This window comes from Ictidomys tridecemlineatus, chromosome 3, assembly GCF_052094955.1.
Source record: "Ictidomys tridecemlineatus isolate mIctTri1 chromosome 3, mIctTri1.hap1, whole genome shotgun sequence".
Lineage (NCBI taxonomy): Eukaryota > Metazoa > Chordata > Mammalia > Rodentia > Sciuridae > Ictidomys > Ictidomys tridecemlineatus.
This window is the reverse complement of record NC_135479.1, coordinates 141331257-141355215: the sequence shown is the minus strand read 5'-3', so window position 1 is coordinate 141355215 and position 23959 is coordinate 141331257. Positions and strand designations below refer to the sequence as shown.

The 23959-nt window shown below is 40.6% G+C and overlaps 1 protein-coding gene and 1 non-coding gene across 2 annotated transcripts in view; one reads left to right on the top strand and one right to left on the bottom strand.

Moving 5' to 3' along the window:
• The window catches only part of Nrros (negative regulator of reactive oxygen species), a 28313-nt gene extending 5128 nt beyond the window's left edge, over nucleotides 1-23185 (bottom strand). The window contains exons 1-2 of the mRNA XM_005340289.5: nucleotides 22968-23185; nucleotides 643-763 (exon numbers count right to left, since the gene is read on the bottom strand). Of these exons, the coding sequence (XP_005340346.2) occupies nucleotides 643-763; nucleotides 22968-23074 (228 nt within the window). The 5' untranslated portion in view covers nucleotides 23075-23185. The remainder of the gene's footprint in view (nucleotides 1-642; nucleotides 764-22967) is intronic.
• On the top strand, nucleotides 17647-17719 carry Trnav-cac (transfer RNA valine (anticodon CAC)). Its single transcript has one exon. It is a non-coding gene; the product is annotated as a tRNA-Val (tRNA).
• Nucleotides 23186-23959: the final 774 nt, after the last annotated feature.

Genomic DNA, 23959 nt, shown 5'->3' with positions numbered 1-23959 from the left:
GAACCACTAGCAGTAACCTCTAACCACTAGTCTAGAGTATGCTCCACTATGGTATAGGGATTATGAGTCAGACCAATCCGGATTTTTGTTTTGTTTTTTGGTACCAGGGATCAAATCCAGCGATGCCTAACAACTGAGCCATATCCCCAGACTATTTTATTTAGAGACAGGGTCTCACTAAGTTGCTTAGGGCCTTGCTAAATTGCTGAGGTTGGCTTTGAACTCTCAATCCTCCTGTTTCAGCCTCCCAAACTGCTGGGATTACAAGTATGTGATACCACATCTTAGACATCAGGTTTAAAGTCCAGCCCCACCACTGATTAGCTGGTGACACTGGGGCCACTTTGTGCTATAGCCCCCACTATCTATAAAATAGAGAAGTAATAATAATACCTATCAATAATTCCATAACACTGGGTTATTGTGATGATTAAATGAGTTAAAACATGAAAACCTCTCTGGCAGTACCTGGTATGAGAAAGATGACATTATCTTTAAAACCTTCAGTTAAAGAGCTACACAGGGCATTGAGTGAGGCAGATTCAGAGTGATCAGACACTCTTCCTTGTCTAACAATCTATCAGTCAGGACAAGGTTGGGACAAGAGCAGGAGACAAGTCAGAGTTCATGGGGGAAACTCACCAACTTGCAACCCCCTTGGGAAGCCACCATGGCCATCCCACTTCCATTCTTCCATTTCATGGTCAAGAAATGAAAACCCAGGCAGAGCCAAAGGGGCAGCAACTCCATCTCAAGGGCAGCACTGTGGACAGAGGAAAAGAAGCAGCATGTAAGGCAAGGGCATTCCAGAAGGTTGCTCTACGTTGGGTAGAAGAAGCCAGTTCCCAGTTCTGTCTGGTCTTAGAGGCCAGCAGCTACACGGAGGTGAAACCCACAGATTATTCAAATACCTCAATTTAACCAACACTTTCAACCTTTCACTGAAACCCTCAACAACAGCTCATTTTCACTTTGCCTCTACCATTTGATGGACAAGTGGCTGAACTCTGAAACTCCAGAGAGTCCAGCATTGAAGAAGCAGCAAAGGACTTAATCAGGTGTCACTGGGTATTTCCCAAGCTTTGTAATTCTGCTGGAGTTTTCTACCCTCCAGTTTAACTCTGCTGAGGCATGGCAGAAACTCAAGAAATAAGTGCTGAATGAATAAAAGAACCAATGAAGGGTAAACTGGGACTGAAATACTACTCATAGCCTCAGGCTCTATAAGATAAGTTCCTACTTATCTTGCTGACTGAGGCTTTTTTATAATTTTTTTAATATTTTATTTTTTAGTTGTCGTTGAACACAATACCTTTATTTCACTTATTATTTTTTTTAATGTGGTGCTAAGGAACCCAGAGTCTTGCACGTGTGAGGCAAGCGCTCTACTGCTAAGCCACCACCTCAGCCCTTTTATAATGTTTTTAATTTTTGTTATTTATTAATTGATTACAGTGACCAATTTTTATATTTATCATATACATCATGATGTTTTAAAGTGTACATACAGGTGAAATGACTAATTTGAACTAATTAACTCATGCATTATTTTATATAATTAGCATTTTTATTCTTAGGACACTTTGATCCATCTTAATAGCATTTAGAAAGCTACAATACATGAGTCAGGATGGCTACAAACACCTACAATCCCAGTGGCACAGAAAATTCAGGCAGGAGGTTTGCCAGTTCAGGACCACTGACTGAGGCTTTTAGAAAAGTGTGGATCTCAATGGTCAGCTCATTTGAATACAGCCCTTTGAAAAAAGGATTTTGATATTTTACCTGGAAGAGGAAAAAACTTGATGGGAAAATGAATGAGTGTTATGTTTAGATGTAGTGTCCCCCAAAAGCTCATGTGTAAGGCAATGCAAGAAGGTTCAGAGGAGAAATGACAGGGTTGTAAGTGTCTTAACCCAATTAGTGAATTAATCCCCTGATAGGGATTAATGGAGTGGTAACTGAAGTGGTAGAGTGTGGTTGCAGGAGGTGGGAATTGGGGCGAGGCTCAGGAGTATACATTTGTATCCTGCCAGTGGAGACATCCCTCTCTCTCTCTGCTTTCTGATCACCATGTGAGCTGCTTCCCTCTGCCACACTCTTCCACCTTGATGTTCTGCCTCACCTCGGGCCCCAAGGAATGGGGCCGCTCTTCTATGGACTAAGACCTCTGAAACTGTGACCCCTTAAATAAACTTAGTCACAGCAGCAAAAAAACTGACTAAAACAATGAGCAATCTTCAGATGTAATAAAGATTACATAATGAAGTATGGTTATCAGTCCTCTTGCCTGGCTAGTGCACAGAACAGCAGACATAAGAGGGCTTAACATTATACATATGCCATGCTGGTGTGTGGGGGTGATGGTGCAGGCCTGTAATCCCAAAGACCTGGTATGCTGAGGCAGGGGAATTGTGAATTTGAAGACTGCCTTAACAACTTAGTGAGACCCTGTCTCAAAATAAAAAGTGAAAAGGCTGGCTGGGGATGTTTCTTAATGGTAAAGTGTCCCTTGTTTCAATCCCCAGAAAATATATATATATATATATATATATAAAATGATTGATATATATATCAATCATACATATACCAGGAGAAGAATTTTAGAACTAAGAGGAACCATAAAGGGTATGTATTATATCATCCACCATCACATTTTTACAGTCAAAGGCCCTGAAATAATAATAGCCTATTCAAGGTTCCAGATTGACTGAGTGGCAAGGGGTCCCTCTCAGAGCTCCAGGATGAGTAACTAGGTAATTTCTTTCTCTGTATATTGCATTGACTGACTTCCAGAGTTGACAGTTGGTGGCATCCCCTCCCAGCTTGGCATTGAATGGGAGGCAAGTGCCTGGCCCAGCATTTCATCTACCCCAGCCCCTCCTTGGCACCCTTGGGAAGGACTGCAGGTTAGCCCTTGTCTCCTCCTGGCCCACCGCTAATGCAAACCTCCTTACCTAGTCCATGCCATTCATAGCCTTTTCTGCTGACACATCTACTACCTTTGGCCCCTTCCTGTTATCCTTTCTTCAAGTAAGTTTACTCATCTCAAAGACTAATTTTAACTTTCTGTTCAGATTTGAATATTCACCAGTAAAAGAAGACTAACAGAAAACCTACATGAAATCAAGTGAATCAACCTCAGCCTGGACTTCTGACTGGGTTACTTCTCCTTACCACACAGAGAACCTCCAATTCAGAATTCATGCTGGACACTGGGGATCCCCTTCCAGACCCTTTTTTCCACTTCTGCACCTGTGCAGGAATAATTACCTCATGGCCTGCACAGATGGCAAATGCAGGGCCATATGGGCTCCTGTCCCCAGTATCCTCCCAGTACCCCTGCCACGCACACAAAAATGCCCCCGAAACCTTGGAATCACATCTCGTCTTGAGATGATTGCCAGATTTAGCAAATGCTGAGATACCTCTTGAGTGTCAGATATGTATTTATGCCAAAAACTTATTTATCTGACATTCAAATTTTATTAGATGTCCTGTATTTTATTGTTGAGAGATGGGAAGACATATTAGCTTCTTCTCCACCTCCTATAAGGCTTGAGCTCGTACATGCTGCAAGGTCTCTGATCTCTCTAGAAGAGCCAATCCTGTATATTGAAATACTAAATTGAGATGCATGCACGGCAAGAGTGTAGTTCTTCAGGGACAACATAACTCTCCAGACTAGAATGCCAGATAGTTCTGGTGTCACTTATACCCAGGAAGGTAATTTAGTTTCTAGGTCAACAAGTATTTTTCAAATTTAAAAAATGTATCCTCTCCTTCTTCTGAAACTCAGCCAGCCAGCTAAGAAAAAAATCTTGCTATGCCCCCTGGGCAACTTCTGGAATGAAACATCAGAATATCATGAGAAGATTATGGAGTTTGGAACCTGACAGTCCAGTTTAAATTCTGACTCAGGTACTTGCTGTTTGTCCTTGAGCAATTTATATAAAGTCTCCAAGACTCAGATAATACTTCTGTAAATTGGGAACAATATTAACATTTCAAAAAGTTTTATGAGAATCACACAGCATAATGTATGTGAAAGTGCTTCATGAACGGTAAATGTAATTAACAATATAATTATTATTTATGAGTTCCAAACACCAATGAGCTGTTGTTGCTACTGCTACGCATAATTTCCAAGAATCCCACACTACACAAAGCAGAAAAAAACAGTGCATAATTCAGCTGAAAGGATGACTATATCATTACATTAACTAAGTGCATAAAAGGTATACAGGAAGATTGGCTTAAAATTATATATTAGTAATCCAGAAAGAGATTTACTCCAGGGGCAATGACTATGCTGGTGGAGTTTTTGTCCTCAGAACCATGCTTTCCCCTGCTTTGCTGCTCTGTAAGGTCGAGGGCTGGCTTCTGAAGGCCCTGCTTCCCAAACTCTGCTGTCAGCTGGCCTCCTGCAGGTTTGGCCAAAGGGGGACACTAGTGGGTGGCTAGAAAGCAGAACGAGCAAAGAGTTCAGGGGATTTCTGTCTCTGTCTTGAACAGAGATATCCTTGAGCCTTTCCTGGTGACCCTCAGGCTCTGGTATCATCACTCCTTCCTTCTTTCCTTCACCTACCGAGGGCAGGTCAAAGCCTCCTAAATTGCTCTTCTCTGGGTGGTCTGTCTATTGTCTGTTTGGCTTCTCAGGCTCCTCTGTCATTTGTTGCCAGTTTCCTAAATTAAATTTCCTCTGTTTTAAATAATCTAGATGATTTCTCTTTCCTGATTGGCCCCTGGCTGATCCAATAATATACGTGAGAATGGCCTTGAAGCAGGGCTAAATAAAAAGATGCAATGACTCTAAAAAGAAACAGAAGACTTTCGAATAGTAGCTATTCCGATTGAGAAACACTATTCTAGACTATGAAAGGTTTTTTCAGAGTCATAGCACTGCAAAGAGTCCAAGAGAAACAGCTCAATATCTCACTGGAAAATCCCATGCGGTCTCCCAGGTGCACAGGACTGCTTCCCCTCCTCCTCCCCAACCCCCAACTGCTACTACTACAGCAGCTGCTGCCTGGGTAGAACTGTAACCTCTTTGCCCCAAGAGCTTTCTGCAAGTGTTATACATATATTACCACATAATTCTCTCCTCAAAATAATAGGCTGAAAAAGCTTTAAAGAAAGAAGGCTTATGCAGAAAGCAGTTAGCTCTCAAGGTATCTGTGTTAGGGATAAGTATTGACAGATTGGTTTGGGGGAAGGAATCTCCAGAAGCAGAGCAGGCAGGAGTATGTCATAATGTGTACCGGTGATATCCATGAATATGCAAAAGGTGTAACTACCTTATGAGATGGAGGGCCCCACAAGAAAGTGGGTCTGCGTTTGTTTAAAAGTAAGGAGCCAATCCCACCTGCCACCTTGGGAGAAAGCGAAAGCAGCTGTTCACAGACTACAGAGAAGAAAGGCAAAAACCCCAGTCTGTGACCCCTCCAAACCATTCCTACTACCAAGAAGCATCTGAAAGCTCCAAGCGAGCAGCTTTGGTCCCTTTGACTCTTCGCAGAAAATCAAGGAAGGTTGAAGCATCTCCCATGGTAAGAGCCCCTCAGAACCCAGCTGGGATTGCTGGGAACACAGAGTACCATCCCGAACATCCCTTTGCCAAAACTTGTGCACTGAATCTAGTCATGAGGACACCTCCAATAGATCCAGGCTATATGATGTCCTACAAGACAGGATTTTCCAAAAATCAGGCTTGAAAAACAAAGAAAGGCTGGGAGGGGGCAGGGTAGCAATGTCTGTTCTCAATTACAAGTGACTAATAATCATCCAATTAGCCATGTGTAATTCATGAATCTGGAGTGCATCTTGGACTTTAAAAAAAAATACCCAAAAGAAAAAGTTTGAGACACTTGGAGTGGATGATTTAAATACATATTAATGAAGATGGTTTCATTTACAGATGATAATAGCAGATTATTGCTATTTTTTCTGACAATAATGTCCTGTTTGTGTTAAAAAAAATAAAAAGTGCCCTTCTTCTTAGGAAATGCATGCTGAATCATTTAGAGGTAAAGTGGTGTTTATAATTTGTGTAAATTATTTAAAAATGACTCAATAGAGAAAGTTAAAGCAAACTACTAACTGATCAATCTAGCACTGGGCTTTAACTTTTCTGCCCATCTGAAATTTTTTAAAATAAAAAGTTTTTTGTTGTTGGAATTCCTAAAGGGGGAGAAAATATTATGGTAACCTTTTTGTCCATAAATTTCCAGGTATTTTTATTAGACTTTTTCAATATTCTTGTCAGGAAGAGGCTCAGTAAACGTTTGTTAGGTTAAAAAACCAATACACACATAATCTTAAAGATATTCTAAAAGTTTTAATATTTTGGCATTCAAACTAGAGCTTTCAGATGTATTTATTTATTGGAGGGGTGGTGCTGAGGATGGAACCCAGGGTCACTCTCCCACTGAGCTACATCCCCAGTCCTTCTTAGGTTTTTGTTTTTTTGGTTTTTTTACTCTCTGGAAGGCCATTATATCTTTATTTATTTATTTATTTGTTTGTTTGTTTATTTACTTTTTAGTTTTCGGCAGACACAATATCTTTGTTTGTATGTGGTGCTGAGGATCAAATCCGGGCCGTACACATGCCAGGCAAGCACATCCCCAGCCCCCTTCTTAGTTTTTATTTTGAGACAGGATCTATGCTAGGTTGTCCAGGCCAGCCTCAAAGTTGTGATGCTCCTGCCTTGGCCTCCTGAATAGCTGGAAGGACAGGCATGCACCACCATATCCAGCTCCAAATGATCTTTTATACCTATGAGAAGCACTGAGGTATTAGAGCACATGTCCTGATGTAGTTCAGGAAATACAGTTTGATGCACAAACAAAACTTCCCCTGTCCAGGTGGTTTGCTCTGACTAGCACACCCACAGTTCCTCTGGAGGGGCAGCCCTCAGAAGAATCACATGACAGTACCATCAACCACACCAAGCTGCCAGAATCTTGGGGAAGCACTTGAACATAAGTAGTAAATCGTTACCTGACAGCGGCACCCTGTGAATGAGTCTGGTGCAAAGACAAGGAAGAGAATTAGGTCATTAGCAGTAGATTAGAGCTAAAAGGCACAGAGGGAGAAGGTAGATGACTTCTTCAGAGATCTTGCCATGGGGAAGCAGATGTTATGAGGTACATAACAAGGCACATAGACAGAAAAGAATAAAACAGTCAACAGAGGACAGAGAAGTTGGAATAAAAAGAATGATGGAGGATTGACCAAGCTAGCTGAGAGAGGGCGGACAGAATGGGCTCAGGTTGCCTCCTGATGCCTCGGGGTTTTTTCCAAGGCCAAGGCCATTTACAAGTGTCATATTTTCTCTTGATAAACATCCCTCTACCCCTGTCCTCAAGAGCTGGCTCAAGGGCTGGGGATGTGGCTCAAGTGGTAGCGTGCTCTCCTGGCATGCGTGCGGCCCGGGTTCGATCCTCAGCACCATATACCAACAAAGATGTTGTGTCCGCCGAGAACTAAAAAATAAATATTAAAAAAAAATTCTCTCTCTCTCTCTCTCTCTCTCTCTCTCTCTCTCTCTCTCTCTCTCTCTCTCTCTCTCCTCTCTCTCTCTTTAAAAAAAAAAAAAAAAGAGCTGGCTCAAATGTTGCATCTTGAAAACAAAAAGAACTGAACTAAAATAGAATTTGGACCCACAAAGTCCCAAGTTTTCACATTCTGTGAATATTTCAACAAAATTGACACAGGTGCATTAAAATAGTTTTGAAAATAGTTTTGAAATAGTTTTGAAATTAAAATCTATAGATTCTATAAATAGGTCACTGGGATGTTATAATTTTCTTGAGCATTCAGAAAAGTGTTTTCTCTAATATCTTCTTTGGAGTATAAAAACACAGGTCACAACTGGTCAACAAAAGAACATGAGTAGCAACACATTAGATTTTGTCAGGCAGCAGTTCAGTGCAGTATACATTGTCCCTGGGCCCTATTTTTAGGACAGTTACTTTTGTGTGTGTGTGTATGTGTATGGTACTGGGGACTGAATCCAGGGCCTGTGCATTCGAGGCAAGCACTCTATCAACTGAGCTATATCCCCAGCCCCCAGGACAGTTACTTTTGAACATTCATAATTTGAAATATAGTGCATTCCTTGAAATAAAATAATAACCAAGTTCTAGAAAATATTTTCATGAATACATTTCTTATATCACATATCACTTATGTATGCAATATTTTTTTCAGTTCAACATTTAGTAAAAGTAATTTTTGCACAAAGTTTATGCCAATTTCACAATGAATTTAAAAATATCTTCAAACACTCTCATCACTCACCTATTACTTTTCTCAAAAGAATACAACTTTAAAAAGATAATATTTTACTTCAAAGTTACATAATCGTATATTTATTGCTCAATTTGGATTTTTGTAGGTGTCCCACATCTGAGATAATGAGATAAAATGGGTTAATAAACCTAAGTGCAAAGTACAAATCTGTTCATAATATTTCCAAAAAAGTAGGTGAAATATTTATGATGTTACCTGAACATTTAAATAAATTGCCTAAAATCTGCATCTGGTACCGCATTTTTCAAAGTGCATTCTGCAGATAAGAATGTACTCAGAGGGGACTGGGGTTGTGGCTCAATGGTAGATCGCTCACCTAGTATATGTGGGGCACTAGGTTCTAACCTCAGCACTACATTTAAAAAATAACAATAATATAATGTGTCCATCTACAACTAAAAAATAATGTATAAAAAAAAGTAATCAACCAGAGATGTTAAAACTGGAGGGTGAAAAAATGTTGGGAAATAAAATATTAATGTAATATTTCTTTAGAGAAAGAGAGAGAGAGGAGAGAGAATGTTTTTTAATATTTATTTTTCAGTTTTCGGCGGACACAACATCTTTATTTTATTTTATGTGGTGCTGAGAATCGAACCCAGCGTCCCGCACATGCCAGGTGAATGGGTTACCGCTTGAGCCACATCCCCAGCCCCTTAATGTAATTTTAAAGCATGTCCCTACTGGTTACTTGTTAATTTTACAAAGGCAAAAATGGAAACTTACAGTGGGGAAACCAGGAGATACCTCAACCAAATGCTCAAATTATTATAGAGGCATCACTAGGCACTTTTGAATGTTTCCAAAATTCAATTTTGAAAATTTTACTGGGTCAACTTTGAATACAGACTGGATGAAATAATAGTGTTATGTCAACATTAGCTTTTCAGACTTTATCATTATTCTGTAGTTATACAAGAAACTGTCCTTCTTGGGAAATGTGCACTGAAATATCTATATCTGTAGAGAGAAAAAGTAAAAGTAACACACAAAATGTTAATAAATGTTAAATCTAGATGAAGAGTCTGAGTCCTTTTTAATTGCAACTTTTCTGCATTTGAAATTTCTTTAAAAATAAACAAAATGTGGAATATATATACTCAATGGAATATTACTCAGAGTGAAATTATAGCAATTGCCAGTAAATGGTTGGAATTGGAGAATATTATGCTAAGTGAAATAAGCCAATCCCACAAAACCAAAGTCCCAATGTTTTCTCTAATATTCGGATACTAATTCACAATAAGGTGGGGGGTGGGGCACTGGGGAAGAATAGCATTACCCTAGAAAAGTAGAAGGAAGTGACTGGAGGGGAGGGAGGGGATGTGAGGATAGGAAAGATAGTAGAATGAAATAGACATTATTACTGTATGTATATATGTGACTATGAGACTAATATGACTCTGCAACATGTACAACTCAGAAAACTGAAAAATTGTATCCCATCTATGTATGATATGTCAAGCATAAATGCATTATACTGTCATGTATAACTAATTAAAACAAATTTTAAAAATCAAAAAATTTACATATAAGTTCCCAAAAATTAACTCATGAAAATACAAAATGTTTTTAAAAAATGCATTCTAATACTAATTACATTTATGTAACACATGAAAAATGGCCTCTTTTGAATACTGATACATCATAATGTTAAAAAAAAAAATCTGTGTGCCAGAGTGTTGGCATAAGCCAGTATCCCAGCTATTCAGGAGGATGAGACAGAAGGACTGTCTTGAGGCCAGACTGGGAAACTTAAGCAAGACCTTGTCTCTGTCTCTGTCTCTGTCTCTCTCTCTCTCTCTCTCTCTCTCTCTCTCTCTCACACACACACACACACACACACACACACACACACACACACATACACACACACACACACACAAATCTGTCTATAAAACTAAACTTATTTGCAAGATTTTTGCTTGGATATATATTTACACCAGGGAAATATCTTAACAAAATATATTAACTGCTTAAAACATAACCTGGCAAAGAAAAGACAAAGAGAGGAACAGAAGGAGTAAGAAAGCCAGAGAGACATTTTGGTTCAAACTTTAATTTAACACTAAAACTATTCAATTTTTAATACCTTTATTTTATTTATTTATTTTTATGTGGTGCTAAGGATTGAACTCAGTGCCTCACACTGGGCAAGGGCTGGGCAAGTGCTCTACCACTGAGCTATAACCCCAACCCAAAAACTATTTAATTTTTGATAAGTGAGATTAGAATTACTTTGATAATTAGCTATTAAATCTGAAATGTTTAAAACTTTAAAAAAGATACCATATGGTCCTATTCCCTAAAAATAAGCCACAATATGGGCTTTTAAAAAAAATGAGTTTATTCAGCCATAAAAATGAAATTATGTCATTGCAGGAAAATGGATGGAACTAGAGAACAAAATAAGCCAAACTCAGAAAGTTAAGGGATGTATGTTTTCTCTCATATGCAGGAGTTAGAAAGGAAAAAGGGAAAGAACAGCGAGGGCAGATCTCATGGAAATCAAAGGGAGTTCAGTAGAGGAAAGAGACCAAAGGGTGGGAGGTGAGGAGGGAGGGGGGGTGTGCTGGGGAGTGATATTGGCAACATTAGACGGTTACATTGTGTGCATGTATGAAAATGTAATAACAAATCTCATCATTATGAACAACTATAATATACCAATTAAAATGTGGAAAAAATGAGATATAATGCTTATACCATAAAATTTACTCTTTAAAAATGTATAGTTTAGTTTATTCACAATGTTGAGCAATCATCAATACTATGCAATCCCAGAGTATTTGCATTGCCCCAAAAGAAAGCTCATGTTATTAGCAGTCACTCCCCATTTCCAACTTTCCCCCATCCCCTGAATACTACTAGTGTACTTTCTGAATACGGATTTGACTACTCAAGACATTTTATGGGCTGGGGCTGTAGCTCAGTGGTAGAGCGCTTGCCTCACATATGTGAGGCACTGGGTCCAATCATCAGCACCACACATAAGAAAATAAATAAATACATAAAAAGATATTGTGACCATTTACAATTAAAAAACATTAAAAAAAAAAAAAAAGACATTTTATCTGGGCTCATTGGCACACACCTGTAATCCCAGCAGCTTGGAAGGCTGAGACAGGAAGACCATGGGTTCAGCAAGTGAGAAGCTAAGCAATTCACTGAGACCCTGTCTCTAAACAAAACACAAAATAGGGCTGAGGATGTGGCTCAGTGGTTGAGTGTCCCTGAGTTCAGTCCCCACTACAAAAAAAAAAAAAAAAAAAGATTTTATATAAATAGAATCAAACAATACGTGACCTTCTATTTCTGGCTTCTCTCACTTAGCATAATGCAAAGTTCATTTATGTTGTAGCAAGAATCAGTACTTCATTTCTTTTAAATACCACTAAAATTCCATTGTATGTATGAATATACCACATTTTGTTTATGTTTCATTCATCAGTTGATAGACATTTGGGTTGTTTCCACTTCGGGGCTATTATGTGTAATGCTACTATGAACATTCATGTTCAAGTTTGTGTGTGGGCATGCTTTCAATTCTCTTGGGTATATACCAAGGAGCAGAATTATTGAAATTGTTTTGTTTTAAGGAACTGGGGATGAACCCAGTGCCTTGCTTATGTACTCTACCACTGAACCATAACCCAGCCCTATTTAACATTTTGTTGTTGTTCTTTTTAGTTATACATGACAATAGAGTATATTTTGATGTATTTATATAAACATGGAGTACATCTTCTTCTAATTAGGATCCCAGTTTTGTGGTTGTACATGATGTGCAGATTCAGTGTGCGTATTCATATATATACCTAGGAAAGTTAAGTCATATTTCTTAATTCTGACCCCATCCCTTCCCTTCATTCCCCTTTGTCTAATCTACTGAACTTTCATTTCACTCCCCCCTTGTTGTGTGTCAGCATCCATATATCAGAGAGAACAACTGACCCCTATTTTGGGGGGAATTGGCTTATTTCACTTAGCATAACAGTCTTCTCCAGATTCATCCATTTACCAGCAAAAGCCATTATTTTTTACCCAGCCTTATTTAACTTTTTGAGACACTGCCAGACTGTTTTCCAAAGGGGCTGCTCTGTTTTACATTCAATCAAGAGTATAAGAGGGTTCTTAATTTCTCTATATCCTTTCCAGCGCCATTATTATCTGTCAATTTTAATTATTGTCATCTTAGTGAGTATGAAGTAGGATATATTGTGTTTTTATTTCCATTTCCCTAATGACTAAAGACATTGGGAATCTTTAAATGTATTTACTGACCATTTCTGTATCTTTGGAGATATGTCCATGTGTACTCTTAAAATCCAAAATTTTTAAAGTAGATTTTGGAATTACATGTAAAAGAAAATAAAAAGAACCAGCTATATACTCTCATAAAATAATGCATTTCTATGTTTTACAAATAGCTAATATTCAAATGCTGGGTGCATTAAAAAAGAACTTGTAAATTGAGGGTTAAGGCAACAGAGCATTTAGAATTGTGACATATGAATTCAAATCAGGTGATTCATTTCTCTGACTTTCTCTTAATAATGAATTTTTAAAAATATAGCAATACAATGGTTTTTGAGTTTTCTTCTCTTAAGAATCATCCTATGCCCCCCTGTAAGTGGAAAAGCAAGTTGGCACACCTTTTCTGAAGGACAATTTGGCATAATTTATCAAAGACTTGAAAGCATGAATTCTTTGTGATTCAATAATTTCATTTCCTGGAACTTATTCTTATGAATTAAAAGCATGTAAAAATATTCAAATGAATATAAAGCATGGATTCTTTGCGATTCAATAATTCCATTTCCAGGAACTTATTCTTAAAAATTAAAAGCATGTAAAAATATTTAAATGAATATTCATTACAACATTAGTAATAATAATTAAAAAGTTGATGTTGGGAGCAGTGCTGCATACCTGTAACGCTAGCTACTTGGGAGGCCAAGGCAGGAGGATCATGAGTTAGAGACTAGCCTGAGCAATTAAGCAAAACCCTATCTCAAGATATTAAAAAAAAAAAAACAGATGGTGGCTCAAAGCTATAATCCCAACAGTGTAGGAAACTGAGACAGAATAATCATGATTTCAAAGCCAGCCTCAGCAATACAGTGGGGCCCTAAGCAACTAAGTGATCCTTGTCTTTAAATAAAATATAAAAAGGGTTGGGGATATAGCTCAGTAGTTGAGCACTCCTGGGTTCAATCCTTGGTACCAAAAAAAAAATGTTAATAAAAGAGTGGAAATCAGCATAAGTCAGAAGTCCAACAATGGAAAGAATGGTTAAATACATTATGATGCAACTATATGACAGGACTCGTGTGCTACAATGAAAAAAAAAATCGGTAGATATATATATGACCTGAAAAAAATATTAATAGAATAGTATTAGGAAAAAAGGAACGTGCAAACAAAATATAATTCCAAGATTTTTTAAACTTTACATGTATCTGTATATTTTCAATAAAATTCTTGAAGAGACACATCAGAATCTTAACATGGGAGAATTGTACATTGTTTACTTTTTCTACATCTGTATATTTTTCCTTCTTTGTATTTTCTATTTTTCCAACAATCGACTTGAAGTTCTAAAAGAATAGAATAAATCTGTTATAACTTAAAAATTAAAATATGCATCATAATCAGAACCTAATAAATATCACTGACATAGAGAATTTCTTATAGATACTTAGAATTGAAATTATTATAAGTGTGCTTCAAATGATTTTGTTTAGAGTTAGTGGGAAAAAGTAACATTGACTAATGATTAAGAAAAGTTTATTTATTTATTTATTTATTTATTTATTTATTTGTGTGTGTGTGTGTGTGTGTGTGTGTGTGTGTGTGTGTGTGTGTGTGTATTGTTGGGGATTGAACCCAGGGCCTTGTGCTTTCGAGGCGAGCACTCTTCCAACTGAGCTACATCCCCAGCAAGAAAAGTTTTATTATGGACATCACTTTTCCTTTTCAGGGTGAAGAGGATTTAGATTTGGGGTTTTATGTTGGCAAATTAGTCCCTGGAAAGGCAGCTGTCAAGGGAGAAGGAAGAACCAGGCCAAGGGGAAAGATGGAACGAGTTCAAAGCCTGACTCTGACCTTGGGCCTTAATTTCGTCCCAGTACAATGGGAATTACAGTGCCTATGATGCAGGTTGCTGCAATATTAGGACAAGTTTTTTTGTTTGGTTTTGTTTTTTACTTTTTTAATGTTCAAAAAATAGTCTTTGTCATTATTACAGCATCCCTGCAGGATGTCAACCTGCCTGCACTCACACTCACCCACAGTAGGAAATCACTACCTTGGAAGCAGCTGATTGAACTACTGGGTCCTCCTCACACTGGCCTCTGGGGCTTGGATTCCCCTTTCAGCCTGAACAAGTAAAGAGTTGTATTATTTGAATTTGTTGGAAGGCACCTTGAAGCATGGTCCTGAGAATTTGTCTGAGAAAGGACAGTTCTGTTGCATGTGATCCTCATTCAAATGTCTTAAAATGACCATCCTTTTGAAAAGAACTGGAGCAGTTTCTGGGGACCCCCACCAATTCTCCAAGGATGATAGCAATAACTAAGGACTAGCCCACCATTTTGGATGTGATAACACTCAGGCCAGAGCGATAGAAGGTGCTCAGGGAATGCCCTGCAATGGTTTCCAAGCACTGGTCAGGAGTCCCACCCTAAGCAGTGCACTCCTGTTCAACTAGGGCTCTGACCAGGCTTGTGAGAAAGGTTTTGTCTAGGAATGGCTCAGGCTCAGCTCTGCCTGGACAAAGGTTTAAGGCCACTGCAGCTGTTCTTCCCTGGAGCTCTTCCCATTGCAACTTCAGTGTGAGGAGCCCCACACTGAGTACTACCTGCTCAAACTTCATTCTCTCAGGGCCACAGATGAGTCAACTGGTTTCCCTATGTGGTCAGGGCCAGCCCATCACAACCAAAAGAGGCCAGTTCGCTCTGTCCTATTCCATAGCCACAGGCTGCATCTGGTCACAGGTCTTAGAAAATGCAAATCTGCCCCCACTGGGAGATAACACCTTGATTTTGTATGTCTTGTTGTGGCTGGGAGGAGGTCCCAGTGTCATCTTTGTATATGAGGGACCCACATAATCTGTACAGATAGGCCCTACCCTTTAGGTATCACAGGTTTATAATCTCTGGTCACTTCTAAAAGAGTGATGAGCAGAGGAAGGAGCCCCAGATGGGGGTAAGAGATGTGGACCAGTGTAGCTCTTTCACTCCAGTGATGACCATGAGTGACAATATTAATTGCCTCACTGACCTTCAAGGATTGTGTCAAGACTAAATGAGAGAAAGTGTGGAGTAAAATTTTGGCAATATAAAGGGATGCTTCAGGCTTCATTTCAAGTGCAGGAGGCTGGGGACTCTCACCAATTCTCCAAGGCTTGAAGGAAAACCCCTCATTCCATCCCCTAATGGCAGACATTTCCTACAGTGAGATTGGGTGTGTTAAAGGGAAAGCAGAGTCACCCTTGCAAACAGAGAGTTAGTGTTGAAATAAAAAAGACAAAATGCCTACACTATGTCCTGTCTATGTGAAGTGCCGTGTAGACCTTGGGACATGCAGTGGAGGCGAGACCACTCAGAGTCTGTGGAGTACTGGAGCAGGGATCATAGCAATAACTAAGGCCAATTGCTGGGCTTGGAATGAGAATGAAAATATAGGCCCCTCCCAACTTGGTTTCCTTGCAGAAGAGCAACAGGGGTGTGAAAATTTTTTTGCAAGCTCTTTTGCAACTGGGGAGTGGCTGATACAGATTCCTGACATGGACCTGCACAATAGAACAGAATTCAAGGTGTGCAGAAGAGTTCTCAGATTCCTTCCAGGATCTTAAATATAATAGCTCAAGTTTATTGAGTGCTCACCGTGGAATAAGTTCTATGCCAAGTGCTTTACATATAATAATCCTCACAAAATCCTGGCAGGATTATTTATCCTGTTGCATTCACAATAGAGTGCGGCTCTCGGGGGTGTGGTCGTACACCTGGAGAATGTTAGAGCTGTGATTCAAATTCAGGCCTCTGAGTTCTGTATCAGTTCAACCTCAATACCACAAGCCTCAGCCACTCTGGGATACTTGGTATCCTTGACAAAATCACACATTTCACATGCTGCTTCATCTGTGGGAAAGACCCTTTCACTGATCTTCTTTACCAAACACCTGTTCAGAGTTCAAGGCCCACTGCATGTATCAATCCTTACCATAGTCTGATATTTCAGCTGAATGATAATCCAATTATCCATATGACATGATAGTATATTATAGGTAGTTATAGTTTCTATAGTTTTTAAATTTTTTAATTATTAATTTGTTGAAAAGCAATGTGAGCAGATACTACATATTATTAGTAATTTTTTCCCAACATTTTGTTATGAAAAAGTTTTAACATATGGCCAAATTGAAAAAAAAATTTAACAGTGATCACTAGTATATCCACCACCAAGATCCTACTCTGGACATTTTACTATAACTGCTTCATCATATATCTATCCATCTAACTATCCATCTAGTCATCCTTCAGTTTATCTTATTTGTTGATGCATTTCAAAATAGGTAGCAGTCAACAGGACACTTCCCCCTTTAGTACTTCAGAAGATATATCAAATGTTTTAACTTTTTAAAAATGTTCCTGCTTTTTCAATCTTCTGGATCAATTTAATTGAAAAGCATCCTGAAATTGCAAAGTCAGAGGCTTACTTTGTTTTACTTTGGATGGAGACAGATGTCTCTGTGCTAAAAAAAAAAAAAAAAAAATGGATTTAACCACTGCCTTAGTGTTCTCAGCCAAAATTAGAAGGAAAGCAGCTCCCAGTGAAGTGCAAATGACTGATATCCTTTTCAATGCACCAATGCACTGCTCTTTTTCATGTATGTATGTATGTAGTTTTGCAGTTGTGGGGACTGAGCTCAGGGGTGCTCTACCACTGAGCCACATCCCCAGATCTTTGTATTTTTTTTTTAAATTTTGAGACAGAGTTTTGCTCAGTGGCTGAGGCTGGCCTCAAACTAGCACCCACCTGCCTCAGCCTCCACAGTTGCTGGGATTACAGGCAAGTAACACTGCACCCCAGCCAATTCACTGCCCTTGAATGAGTATTTATACATGTAATGATGAAAAATAATAATGTAGTTATTCATGGTATTCTTTCAGGATAATATGTAGGACAATTTTGTCCTTTTAAAATTCCCTTTAGTTATACTGGCAACCTGTACTACGGCTGATTTTTCCCCCCCTCTAGAAGTTATGTGAATTGACAGAGGAAAGGGAGCCATATGATTTTTTTTTTTTTTTAAATCTTGGGGCTGGGGATGTAGCTCAGTTGGTAGAGTGCTTGCCTCACATGCACAAGGCCCTGGGTTCAATCCCCAGCACCATCACCACAATAACAACAAAAAATCTTTCCATAAAAAAAAATAATAATTTGGGGGAAATTCTTGGATAAAGCCAAGAGAGTTGGGTTAAAACTTAATGCTATTAGTCAACAAGAATAATAATACTTGAAAGATACAAAGTCTTTTTACAGACCTTTGATCCTTTTAATATTTGCTATATGTAATAGACATTCTTCCCACTTTTTATTGTGAGAAAATATACATAACAGTTACAACTTTAACTCTTTTGAGGTTCAATTCAGAGGCATTTACACTCACATCATGCAATAGTTACCACCATCCATCTCCAGAACATTCCATCATCCCAAACTGAAATTCTGTATGTATCAAATGGAAACTCCCTATTGTACCTGTCCACAGTCCCAGAAACCACTATTCTTTCTCTATGAGTTTGCCTTTTCTAAGTTCTTACATAAGCGGAATCATGTAATAATATGTGTCCTTTTGTGTCTGGCTTATTTCACTTAACATAATGTTTTCAAGGTTCATCCATGCTCAGCACATTCTAGAACTTCACCCCTTTGTAAACTAATGGTGGTATATATATCTTGTTTATCCAGCCATCAGTTGGTGGGACATTGGGTTGTTTCCACCTTTTGGCTGTTGTGAATAATGCTGCTCTATTTGAACATGGGTATACGCATGTCCTATTCAAGTCCCTGCTTATTATTTCCATTTTACAGACAAGAAATCCAAGACTCAAAAGGTCCAAGTTCAAGTCACACAGACTATGCATAAATCTAGAAGTGAGTTCAGACCCAAGTAGGAGATGGATATTCACCTCTCTGGGAGACATATGTCCTACAAATATACAGCTGGAGTTGTGCAGATACATATTTGCTAGTAAATAGCTACCCCATGAGCCTTCACCCCAGATGCCTGGCCCCTCTTGGAACTCCCAGAGACCCTAACCATGATTCAGCAACCAAATAGGTAGCAGCTGATCCCCCAGGATCCTGCTTCTGATGAGAGCACCCATTCTGATCAGTGCCATGCTGTCTTGGATATTCGGAATAGCAGCCCTGCCTGTGTCACACAGTACCATGATCTTCTGTAAGGGTAAGTTAGGACAGAGGTGTGTTAGAGGTGCTGCCAAAGGAGCTAGACATCTTAGAAAACACTGGGAATTTAGAAGGAAATAAGAGGCCAGAATTATTAGCTAAAATAATTAAGCACTAGAAAAAGGGCCCAACAACCCAGATGAAGAGAAAGGCCACTGAGGGAATGCCATGAGGAGGTCCTAGAGTGCCAGGCAGGGCAATGACAGGGACACCATTAACTTGACTGAAGCTGAAGGAAGTGGCTCAGGGCCAGGAAAGTAAGGAGCAGCCGGCCCCTGAGCCTAAAGATTGAGGGACAGCTCAGCCTTGTCTCATCTCCTGAGGGAGATGCTGGGAAGGCAGCGGAGACCTAGACTGCTGCAGGTACTTAGGTGCTGCCTGAGAGGAGTCAAGGCGAGAAGACAACGCCCCAAGCGCTATCTCCCAAAGAGAACCGATTCTTATCTTTCTTGGAAATGGCAGCAGAAAGTTGCTCGGGGCACAAGCACACAGCACAGCACCTGCCTGTGGTGACTTTTGGGGTTGGGGTTGGAAGAGGGGAGTCCCCGTGACCTCACAGGGCTTTGTGGCCACATTCAGCCCATAGCTGGTACCAGCCGTGCGCCTCATGCCCATCTCGCTGGTAAGAATCATGGCAGAGTTCTACTTCCTTCTTTATTCCCTACATTGAGTCTGAAGTCATTCACGCATTAAAGTGAGAAAAGACACGTGGTTTTGGTCTCAGCACCTGACTCAATTGCTCTGGAAATCAGTTGGTTTTGCCTTCTAACATACATTTCTCCTCCTTATGATAACAATTCCTCAATCCCTCTTTGGGGGGGACCACCACCTTCTTTTCTTCTTTTTAGAATTTAATTATGATAAAATATGCTAATGTAAGATTATCATCTTAACCATTTTTAAAACAATTTTTTTTAGTTGTAAGTGGACACAACACTTTTATTTTCTTTATTTATATGTGGTGCTGAGGATCCAATCCAGTGCCTCACCCAGACTAGATGAGCACACTACCATTGAGCCACAACCCCATGGTTAAGCCCCATCTTAACCATTTTTAAGTGTACAATTCAGTATTATTGAGTACATCTTATTGTTGAGCAACAAATCCCCTTCTCTTTCTTTTTTCTTCTTCTTCTTTTTTTTTTTTTTTTTTTTTGGTACTAGGGAATGAACCCAGGGGCACTTAACCACTGAGCCACATCCCCAGCCCTTTTTATTTTTTAATTTGAGACAGGGTCTCACTAAGTTACCTAGGGCCTCACTGAGTTGCTTTGGACTTGTGATCCTCCTGCCTCAGCCTCCCGAGTCACTGGGATTACAGGGGTGTGCCACCTTGCCTGGTTCCCTTCCTTCTTAAGAAGTAATTTATTTGGTCTGATCCCAACTTCTGGCTCCGGGATGGGGCCTTTGAATGAGGGTAGACTTATTACAGTATCCTGTATCTCCAGCTGCACTGATTGGCACATCACAGAAGCTGAGTCCATGAGAATCAATACAAGGATAGCTGCTAGAACTAATGGGAGCAGGCCTTGTCTTCTTGCTCCAGATGCCAAACTGGTGAGGATTAACTTGGAGCCACAGGTGGCCATCTTTGCCACCAATGACAAGATGTGCCTGATAATAAAGCCTGCACAGGGGAAAGCAAAGCTGAAGGATGAACACAGATGGATTTCTGGCAAATGTTTTTGAGCACCTGGATCCAGCTACGCCTGAAACAATTGCCTAAAAACTTTACAGTTGCATGAAACATAAATCCTCTTTTTTTTTTTTTTTTTCCTGAATCCAATTTGAGTCGGGGTTTGGTCATTTATAACTAGAAGAATCTTATCTAAAGCTAAGGATGTAGCTCCTGATACAGCTCAATGGTAGAGGGTTTGCCAAGCACATGTGAGGCCCTGGGTATAAGCCCTAACACTAAAAATAAATAAAACAAATACAATAAAATAATCCAGGGTTAGGGTTATAGCTCTGTAGTAGAGCACTTGCCTAGCATGTGTGAAGCCCTGGGTTTGATCTGCAGTAAGAAAAAAAATTTTTTTTTTAAATCTTATCTAATAGACCCCTGAACTTAAGTCTAGAATTTTATGAGACTCTAAGATCCAAGCATTAATGTTCTTCTCCCTTCTCCTTATCTCTCTGAGCTTTCAAAAATCATCAACTGCCAGGTACAGTGCCTCATGCCTGTAATCCCAGCAGCTCAGGAAGCTGAGGCAGGAGGATGGAGATTCAACGCCAGCCTTTGCAACTTAGAAGGCCCTAAGCAACTTACTGATACCCTGTCTCTAAATAAAATATAAAGAGGGCTGGAGATGTGGCTCAATAGTTAAGCACCCCTAAGTTAAAACAAAACAAAACAAAACAAAATCATCTAACCTATCCCAGAATGCCCCCCCCCACACACAATTAACACATGACATTTGTTCAATGATGAAGCTGAGAAGAATGCTGGGTGGGTGTGGGGAATTAGTATAATATAGAAATTATATCAAAGGAAAAAAAATTATAAATAAGTATCTAGATGACATATCAGCGACCACACGTGAGCACAGACCCCTGGAACTACAGTGTAAACAAACAGCTCCTGAGAAAGACAGCGCTTGTCAGTCGTGAGAGGCCACCCTCTCCTAACTTACATGGCTATAGTGTGGCTCTGAGCATGGTGTAAGGAGCACTAATCTTCCATGCAAGAGTCTAGTTTCAGCTCTGTGGGGGGGACAAGCCCAAATGGGGTTGTAATGAGTACTAGCACAGCTCTTCTGCAGGAGTCTAGAAGACCAGAGAAAGAGGCCAGCGCCTTCCTCACACAGACCTCAGAACAGACACTGGGCGCCTGCTTGCTGTTTGGGATGTTCTGGCTCCCTCATGAAGGCTTAAAGTCTAGGGGGATGGAGTTTATCTAGGTGTTCATGAGGATCCCACGAGGGCACCCATTAGATGAAAGCACCTCTGTGAAGGTTTTGTTTTTAACCTCAAGGCAGGCGAGGGCCCATGATTCCACAATCTCCCCTAGGAGCTCTCATGTACAAACCTGTGGGGGGTCTGAGAAAAATAAGTCTCCAGGCTATAGAGCGCAGCAACCTGCCAACAGAGGGAACAGTCTTGTTCCCCAAGTCAGGAGATAAATGGGCAGGGGAAATGGAGGGCCAGCTCCATAGATTCTGGATGTTTCTACTACCCAAACTTTTAATAGACTGTGCCCATCATAGAAGAAATCTCTGGTGAGGTCCCCTCACTCTCCCTGGAAACATTCTTGCGGGTAGTTAGAGGAACCCTGCCCTAGCCTTCTCAGTCCCGGCCATGTTTAAATGATCTCCCACGTGCTTGCTTTCTCCCCGTCCTAAGGTGGAGCTCACCACCCATTCCGAGCGCAGTACTTCTTCCTGACAGACACATACATATGTATCCCTAGAATCCAGCCCACATGGACAGGCCACGAGGGCTACAGAAGAGCACTGGACAAAATATCAGAAGAGCCTGAGATCTAGTCTTCCTCTGACGCTAGTAAAAGAGTCCAAGAAACAGAATCCCAGAGAACCTCCCCAGGACAAAGCCTCTGTGGGTGGCGGGAAGGAGCTTTGTGAGTCTTCTCAGCTGCATCCCCAGGATGGTGAACACACATCCTGGCACTTGGAAATATGTGTTCCATTTCCCGATGGAAATATGTGTTCCTGTAAATGAGTCACCACGGATTTATCAATGAAATACTGATTCTCAAGCTATGTTGTGGGGCAGGAAAGGAGATCCAAGCACCCCGCGGATTCTGAGTGTTCACAGAATAGTCTCATTACATCCTATCATCCAGCCCAGGGAGGGAGCATTCCCATTCCCATTTTGTAGATGATGAAACCGAGGTTCAGAAACTCTCACTGACCTGCTCACATTCTCCCCCGCAGAACCAGGAATCAAAAACACATCTGATTCTGAAGCCCTGGTTGTTTCCACTACCTCACATCACTCCAAGCGCTCCTGCGGGATGCATGTCCACCTACACCCAGAGCTGTAGCCCCCAAACCCTGCGCAGAGGCTGGGAGCAGCCCGCCACAGCTTCCGGATCAGCCACCAACAGTGGACCACGGACGCTGACCTCCCACCGACCAAGTTGACCCGAACTCGCCCACCTAGAAGGGCGGTGGCTGCGGGGCGGGGAGGTCCCCAGTGCAGGAAATACTCACGGCTCCCGGAGGCCCAGGTGGCTCCGCGGGGCGCATCGTCTCCCAGGCTCTGCCTCCTCCTCGAGAGCAGCCAAACGCGGCGCTGGGCTGCCTTCTCTCTGGGGCATCAGATTATTTTAGCACTTGCGGAAGGAACGGACGGAAACTGAAGTCACATGGAGAGCGAGCAGCTCAGCGACTCAGCACCCAGGCTCACACAGACCATCTCAGAGGGAACTGCGGCGCGCGGGGGGCGCGGGGGATGGGAGAGGGCGGCGAGCTGCGTCCCTTGCAAAAGTGATGGGGTGTAGTCACCAACGAGGTGGATTTTTAGGGATCTGCCGCAATACTTAGCAGGCTTCTCTTAAGACTTCCTCACCTTAGTGTTTTTCCTGAGGTGGTAGCTGGGGGTCCTTGCCTGTGTGAGGTCTGCTATCCCAGGAACTCTTCTCCAAGGTCCTTCTATCCAAGGACCAAGTTAGGATAGACTTTGGGAAGTGGTGGCACATGCTTCCCATCTGAAAAAGGGGAGAAACCATCATCTGGAAGAGTTATCCACTCTCTAGTCTTTCTTTTAATACACATAGCTAGTACCTATTAATAATCTTTTATGGTTCCAGCTCTGAAAAAGAAAAAGAAATGGAACTTGCAGTGTGGTAGATTGTCAGTATCATGAGCTTCTTGATAATAGTCCGCATGGATGGGTTTCTTATAGCTGAATGATACACAGTTTCCCAATAGCTCTTGCCAAAAATTCAAAAGAATAATGCAAATTAATAATATAGCCATCATGCTGGGTACAGTGGTGCTGCCTGTAATCCCAGGAACTCAGGAGTCTGAGGCAGGATAATTAGAAGTTTGAGGCCAGCCTCAGCAACTTAGAGGGACCCTTAGCAATTTAGCAAGATCCTCCCTGTCTCAAATAAAAACTAAAAAGCCGTGGGGATGTAGCTCAGAGGTAAAGCACTCCTGGGCTCAATCCCCAGTACCTAAATATATAAATACATAATCAT